General features: G+C 36.7%; 1 protein-coding gene across 3 annotated transcripts in view; it reads left to right on the top strand.

Annotated features, from left to right (window-relative positions):
* The first annotated feature begins 1,583 nt into the window (after positions 1-1,583).
* The window catches only part of LOC115219633 (HBS1-like protein), a 101,444-nt gene continuing 94,557 nt past the window's right edge, over positions 1,584-8,470 (top strand). Inside the window, exon 1 of one of the 3 annotated variants that reach the window (XM_029789783.2) lies at positions 1,584-2,337. In XM_029789783.2, coding sequence (XP_029645643.1) covers positions 2,295-2,337 — 43 coding nt within the window. In that variant the 5' untranslated portion in view covers positions 1,584-2,294. The remainder of the gene's footprint in view (positions 2,338-8,470) is intronic. The other 2 variants (XM_029789784.2, XM_029789785.2) reach the window with 2 other exon arrangements.

Here is an 8,470-nt window from a genome sequence, read left to right as displayed (position 1 = left end):
CATTATTCAGTGGCTTCTACAAAACAGATTTTTAAAGCATGAAATGAAGCATGGTACTTGTAATAACTGGATGAATTAAACAAAGTACACCAGACTGAAGGGTAGTTTTTCTGTAGAAATGCCAAGCAAAACACTGTCTGAGGTATAACTCCACTAAGTCTATAAGAATAGGATATTTTTTGGCTAGTTCCAACATTTCAGGTGAAACTTTACTGAGAAAATAACAATAGACTGAAACAGCTTTTTTTAGAGAAGTCACTTGGGGTACTTGAACGTAAATACAATCAAAATTCAGACCTGAGAACACTAGAAATTAATGAATTTTGCTTATCCTATAAGCTGAAGCATCATCATGGATGTGTACCACACTCTGCTATTTGAGTTCTGAGTATTGACAATATAAACAGAAGTCCTTCAGTTAACTATATGGAAAGTGTCAAAACAAAGGATGCAGCTACCCTTCTACATATATTCCTGAAAATGGTTCAAAAAGAATTGGCCATTCACAATGAAGAGTGGAAAGCATCATGTACTATTTTTTTGAATTTTGAGTACTTGTAGTTGCAGTTAATTTTGGAATATGGTATACACTGTTTTCCTCTCTAAATGTTGTATTTAGCTGTATATATTTTGTAAAATTATATATATATTTTGTAAAATATATTTTGATATAATTATTGCAACTTTAGTTAATTATGGAACATAATGTATACCACTGTTTGCTCCTATCATGACTAAACTATCTAAACCAATAGCCTTCAGGAAGCTGCCTTTCTTGAAGATGATCTTTACATCGTCATGGAGTGGGATAATGACTGGTTGGTAACAACACTAGCAAGATAAAGCTTTTGTTAATTAATCCTTATAGGTAGTCATTCCCTCCCTCTGTTGATATGGGTAATGTTGATCTTTCAAAAAGCTATAGTATCCATCTTCTTGGTTTGACTTGGAACAAATATGTTCAGTCCATTACTATGGCAGTCACCAAAAAGGTTGGATCTCTCTTCTGTGCTTGAAAATTTCATACACCTGAGAGTACCTTGTATCTCTATAGGGCCACCATTCAACTTTGCATTGAATATTGCTGTCATCTTTGGGTTGATGCCCCCCTTTGAGAGTCTTAACTTGCTTGATCAAATTCAAAATCAAATTAACATGATGAGTCCTTTTCTATCCACTAGATTGGAGTCTGTGACTCACTAAACGTATTTTCATTGTCTTTTCTATACATATTTCCATGGTCATTGCTCTGATGAGCTTTCTGATCAAGTACCCTCTGTCAAGACCTTTAAAATGTCATTTGCTTCTCTGCCTATGTGCATTGTTTATTTCACTGTTGAATTTCCAGTTAATCAGAAGCCCTTTTATGACAATAGTTTCTTTCCTCAAACTGCTGTTCTCTGGAATTCACTATCAGCCCCTTATTTTCCTCTGGTCTACCTGTTTTTAGCTTTCTGTCAATTGACAGCCTTTGAAATGCATCGGCCTCTTCTTTTCAGTCCCTTGTGTTACAGTGGTTTCAAGCTTTGTTTGGGACAAATCATATAAAAAATATCTTTCTCAGGCTTCGATATTCATCCTGTAAGATATTCGAATTTTGGTGAGATTTCCTGTTTGACTGTTGATGACCCAACTACGCACAAGTTGCACATGAATATTAGTCGCCTATCTGAACAAATTCATTTTCAGAATAAGACAAATGAAAGGCGTGACAACTATAGGCATTTCCATTAGTGACGTAAATAAAACAAATGATTATAACCGGATATCAAATGTGGTCTTGAATGGAAAGCTAACTATACTTTCATATTACACGCGGTAATAGTTAATGAAAGAGACTATTGTGGCGTCGGGGGGAAAAAAATCAGTAAAATCTATCAGCTGTCCGTTTATTAAGTATCCACGTCACTGACAACAAACATACTTTGATCTTTTGTTACTTTAATTCGTACTCACACTACAACTCACTTCTATTACAATTAACGAAGGGAGGCGAGAGCGTTTAAGTAGTTTTCAAAAATTATTTATAATTTTGAATTTTTTTCTGATTAATAGTCGCGAAAATAATAAGGAACATTTAAAAAAAAATTATATTAACATTCAGAAAAGAAATTAACGAAATATAATTGGTTTAAATTAACGATTGATATAGTTCGAAACTAACATTTACTAGCTTTGCAGTTTTCGTCGAGATGTCGCGATTTTCATGAGTTGTAGTTAGCATTGTTCCGAATGAAATTAATCTTTCTTTGAATTCCTATTGAAAATATTCACACTGAGACATTAAAATCGAAATGGCACGACATCGAAGTGTAAGGACGATGAACTATGAAGACGGTAAGTTGTGGATTCAAGATCCAGTTTTGTTTCTGTCATCATTACTACACAGCGCGAACCTTGCGACATGAAAACTGTTCACTGGCTATAAATAACTTCTCTCAAGCACAATTCTTTTTTCTTAACCTTTTCAAGCATTTCTCTTCAGTTATACTACTTTATTTCACCAGAACAACTTAATGTATGTGTGTGAGTGTATATATAAATATATATATTATATATATATATTTATATATTAGAAGAAATGAGGTAATCAGAAAATGTGTGTATATATACACACACACACGCAAACACAATGGAAGCCGTTTATTGTGATCAATTTGGGACGAAGGTTTTTCTTGATTTCAGTAATCATCTGATCGTGTATTTTAAATGAGTATGGGACACTCTAATACTTAAAACATTTATTTTCTAATAACCTACACACAAACACACATATGTGTGTGTGTATATACTTATATGTTTAAGTATATGTATATATGTCGATGTGCGTACATATGTATTATATGTGTGTATATATTATATTTATATGTTGTATATGTAGATGAATATATGTGTGTGTGTAAATATAAAAGTAATTTTTATATCCAACTTAACGTGGATGGCTTGTTAGAATTCCGGATTTTGCGTTTTTAGCTCATAAAATTACGCTACATTGGAAAGGTTTCATAAAACCACGCACATAGATCGATAGATTGTATCAGACGAGGACTGTCTATATATATACACATACATACATATATATATATGTTGCACCTTAGGAAAATGCTTTCTTAAATAGCCTGAGGCTAACCAAAGCCTTGTGAAGTAGATTTTGTGGACCATTGTGTGTGTGTGTGAGTGAGTGTTTTCCCCCATAACTTGGCGGTTTGGCAAAAGATACCAATAGATTAAGTAATAGGCTTTTAAAAAAATAAGTCCTTGGGTCAATTTGTTCAACTAAAACCATTTAAGGTGGTACCCCAGCATGGCCACAGAAATAACTGAAACAAGTAACAGATATATATATAGATATGTATGTATGCATGTACTGCAAACTCTTAGTGTGCCGATAGAAAAATAAGTATAAGAGGAATCATGTAGTGTGCATGATGTGTCTGCACTACTGTGGTCATGTGATGCTGGTCACAGAACTTGTGAAAGAGGAAAATCCAGTAAGACAGGCAAAGCAGTGAAAGCTGATCTCAAAATGTTGAGCCTCATGGATTTGATGACAAAGTACCAAGACAGTTGATGAATTGCTCTCCTCAAGGAGCATTTTGTGTATGCTGGACACTGTCTGCACACCTACTCTACCCCATCAAGTATTCATCTCACCTCCCTGTGCTCCTAATATCCATCCCCTAACTCTTTGCACTGCCAGTTACTGCCTATACCCCCCCCCAGCTATCCTTCATTGTCATCATCTCTTCCCAGACATTTGTATCTGCTATCATTCTTTGTGGTCTTTTGTATCTGCGACCAAATCCTTCCCTGTAGCCACCCTTCAGGACCTCTACATCTCCCTCATCACCGCACCCACACCTTGCTTATTACCGCCTTCTCCCTGATCTATCATTCCTAAGTTTCTTCTATCTTCACCTTCCTCACCATACCAATATTTTCCATGAAGCTACATCCCCCCACTCCTATTACTCTCCCCTTACACCCTTAATCCACTGTTTGTATCATCTTTTGTCCCTTGAGGGCTTTCTCTAGCACCTCATCATTACCATCTTCTTTACTTCCTAGGTATTCCCTTATATAATGAGGTAGCCACTTCTCACCCCTCTTAAATATTCCCTCCTCCCCTCGCTCAGTCGCAATTTAGGGGTTTTTATCCTTGTTCTTTCTTGTCTTGCAAGTACTTAGTGACATCGCAAGTGCCGGTGGTACAAAAAGGTACCCTGTACACACTATAAAGTGGTTGGTGTTAGGAAAGGCATCCAGCTGTAGAAACCATGCCAAAACTGACATGGGGCATTAGATCCTGTCAAACCATCCAACCCACACCCACATGGAGAGCGAATGTTAAATGATGAAGATGATGATGTATCTATATATATGCTAGTTGTGGAAGCCAGAGGTTGATGAATGGCTGGTAAGAGTCATCCAAGTCATGTACATGGATGCTGTCAGTAAGGTTAAAGTTGGCAATGAATACAACAGTGAACTTAGTTACAGGTAAGATTTTACCAGGGTTTGGTTTTCAGTTTCCTCCTGTTTATCATAGTTCTTCAGGGTATAACAGAAGAATTTAAGACTGGTTACCTATGGAATGTCCTCTACAATGACCTTGTTCTTATAGCTGAATCTGAAATGGAATGAGAAAAGATATTCCAGGTGCAGATGCAAAACCTGGAATCATAGTGCCTTGAAGTTAACTTAGCAATGACCTAAGATCTAGTAAGCAGGAAAACAGACAGTATGCTCATCCCTTCAGAAAACTGGTCTTGTTCATTATGTAGAGAAGGTATAGGTAGAAATTCCTTACAGTGTACCCAGTACAGTGGAATCACAGGAAATTAACAGACTTTGTTTGTGGCAGATGCACAGGAGCAGTAAAACTTAAGAACATACAAGAAATAGACTTTCTTGAATATCCAAGAGTGTCCTTAGAGGTAATAGATAGTTCCTGATACCTAGGTGACCTAATTAGCAGTGGAGGAATATGTTTTGAAATTATAGTTGCCAGAATACAAAACAGCTGGAAAAATTTCAGAGAGATATTACCTCTGTTGGCAGCCAAAGGCCTCTCTTTCAAAGTGAAGGGCAGATTATATGAAGCTTGGGTAAGAACAGCAATGCTGCACGATAGTGAAACATGAGCCATAAATACAGAGGATACATGAAAGCTTGAAAGAAATGAAGCTAGTGTATTCCATTGAACATGCAACATCAATGTGCATAAGAAATATCAGGTGTAGTGTAAAAGGGAGAAGACTATGTTGATATGGTTATGTGATGTATAAGAATGAGGATGGCTGCATAAAGAAGTCCTAGTTCCTTAAAGTGGATGGAACTTGTAGAAAAGGGAGACACTGGAAGACATCGGATGAAGTACTGAAGACTGACCTCTGGTTGTTGAGCTTCACAAAAGAAACGACTAAGGTACTGAGATGATAGGTGATTTGCTGTGTTCGAGAAGACCCATCCATAAAGGCATTTTGTCAATTGCCTATACCACTGTATTCAGTCTGTGTCTCTTACATCTTCCCCACAGCTCATCTTCTTAACATCCATCTCTTCTTTACCCCTTTAATTACAACTGCTGTAATTATTTGAGAGCAAAACTACCTATATTCCATCTCACTTTATGCTACCAGTTATCCTTCTCTTTAGAACCACTTCCATTGCACCCATCCCACATTCACATCATCCTTTCCACTGAACACCCTTTCATATCTGCCATTGATCTCCACTCCATTTTGTTTTTGTGTCATTATATCCACCCTTACATACCTCTGACCTCCATCCCTGTCATTGTACTCTCTCTCTCTCTCTCTCTTCCATATTTCACATCATCTCCCTATTTCTCATCTATCTACAGTTTTATTATATTAATAATCTTTTTATATATTGCCACCTATCATTTCCTCCTCCCAGAACCATTTTCCTTACTTTCACCCAAAGTGAGATTTACATGGTCTATGTCTTTACCACCTGTTCTCAGCATCTACAGCATTCACTTCTATCCTCATTTCTACTATTTGTTACTCTCCTTTCACACTTGCACAAACCTACTCCCCCCAGCTTCAGTTCGCTGTCCCTATTCTCTCTTTATCCACTATCTTGTTCCTTGAGGGTACATCCTGATATTTCATTTCCTCCATCCTTTCACTCTTTCTTTTTGAAGTAACCATGTATCTCTTCTACAGCAAAATACATGTCCTGTCATATTTTTGATTCACAGCGCTTTGCACAAAGTCACATCTGTCAATACTACTTCTCAACTTTTCAAGGGTCTTGTCTTTTGAGCTACTTAGTGACCACACAAGTGCTGGGGTCATAGGAAGGGTATCCAACCACAGAAACCTTTCCAATGTAGACACTGGTGCTCAGTACAGTCCTCCAGCTCATCTGATCTTGTAGAATCATCCATCCCATGCCAGTCTGGAATACAAATGGTAAAATGATGATGAGGATGATGTGTGTGTATATACATACACACACCTTCGTCATCATTATTAATTTAAGATTCACTTTTCCATATAGCATGAATCAGACAATTCATAAGGCCAGATACCTGTCACCAATCTGTACCTATTTCCCAGTGAGGTAACATTTCCCTATTGCCAGATGTGGTTTTTCATGGAAGATTAGGAAAGAATGACATTGCTTGTTTAATGGCTTAGGTTAACTCAGGGCTATAGTAAAAATACTTGCCCCAGATACCATGCCATAGAACTGAATATGAATCCATGTTGGGAAGCAAACTTCTTTCTCACACAGCCATGCCTGCATCTCACTCTCTCTCAAGTAAGCATATAGGTACAAAACAAGATAAGAAAAAAATAGCACTCATATCAAAAATAGACTAAAAATATTACATTATTGAAGCCAAGAAAAATTCACAAAATATTATTCAGAGTTTCACATAACCATTCATCAGACAATTGTGGTAATATAGACTAACAAATTAGTTTATAAATTTTGATTTATAAATTGTTTTATTAATCTGTATTTACTACTGTCTGATGATGGTTACATGCAACTCTAAATGCAATTTGCGAACTTTCCTCAGCTTCATTAAAATAATATGTGTGTATTAAGGCTAATACACAAATAGAGAAATTTTATCCACCAATGCGGTGTTGAGCACTTGAGCACTCATTCTCATTATTCAACAGTTTTCTGTGTGTGTACAGACAGTGTCCATCACGTACAAGCATAGACAAAATGCTTCTTGAGGAAAGCAATTCATCAATTGTCTCAGTACTTTGTCATCAAATCCATGAGGCTCAACATTTTGAGATCAGCTTCCACTGCTTTGCCTATGTCTTACTGGATTTTCTTCTTTTACAAGTAATACTCTTTTGGTCTGTGATTAATTTGAAATGCTTGCCAAGAAGATAATGCTTCCACTTTTGAAGAGCCTCTACGATAGTGTAAGCCTCTTTTTCAACTGATGAGTGATTCCTTTCACTTGAACTCCATGATCTTGAGAAAAAGACAATGGGTTTTCCACATTGATTAAGAGTTGCTGCAATGGCTATATCTGAGGCATCCATCTCAGCCACTAGGTCACAACAATTGCTTTTGCGATTTCTGCTTTCAGATACTCATAGACATTTTTCACTTTTACTGGTAAGGGGAATGTTTTATTTATTATCAGGGGAAGGATTTTATCAGAAAAATGCAAAATCCATGACGAGTAGTAAGAGGACATGCCAGCAACCCTTTTTTGAGTTTTGGAGTCATGTGGGGCAGCAAGTTCCTTCAATGGTTGCAATCTCTCAGGATCAGATATGATGTTTCCTTTCGATACTTGATTTCCTTTGCACCAATAATTACTCTTCTTTTCATTGAAGGTTATGTTATACTTCTTAGCACAATCAAGGAAGTGCATGAGGTTTTTGTCATGGTCTTCTTGATTCTTTCCGCAGATGGTAATATTATCCAAGTATGCAAAAGTATTCTTGATCTTCTCTAATCATATTGTCTATGATGCATTGAAAACAGGCAACTCCATTGAATGTTAAATAAATTGAAATAAGACAATTTACAAAAGATGGGCGTGACCTTATGATACATTTTATTTAACATTCAATACAGCATACTTTACAGTATGATCTACAATAAAAGCAATCAAGATGGCAAGAGTAAATCATGAGCAATGAAACATCTAATGAGGACAAACTTTAGATACAAACACAAATCATGCTATTTATGACAGTGGCTTTGGTCAAACCAAAGCTATAGTAGAAACCCCTTGCCCAAGGTACCTTGCCATGAACATGAACCTGACACCATGTTGTTGGGAAGCGATCTTCTTACCCATGCAGCCATGCCTGTGCTTATACATTTAGAGGTGTACTGAATCTGGACAGACCTGGGACTAAGCTACAAGAACAAGGAAGGACACATTAGATAATGGTCCTAGGTACACTATGAACGAAAGATAAAATGGTTGTAGCTTGAATACCTTTGATCA

This window comes from Octopus sinensis, linkage group LG15, assembly GCF_006345805.1.
Source record: "Octopus sinensis linkage group LG15, ASM634580v1, whole genome shotgun sequence".
Lineage (NCBI taxonomy): Eukaryota > Metazoa > Mollusca > Cephalopoda > Octopoda > Octopodidae > Octopus > Octopus sinensis.
This window is presented reverse-complemented; position numbering and strand designations above follow the sequence as displayed.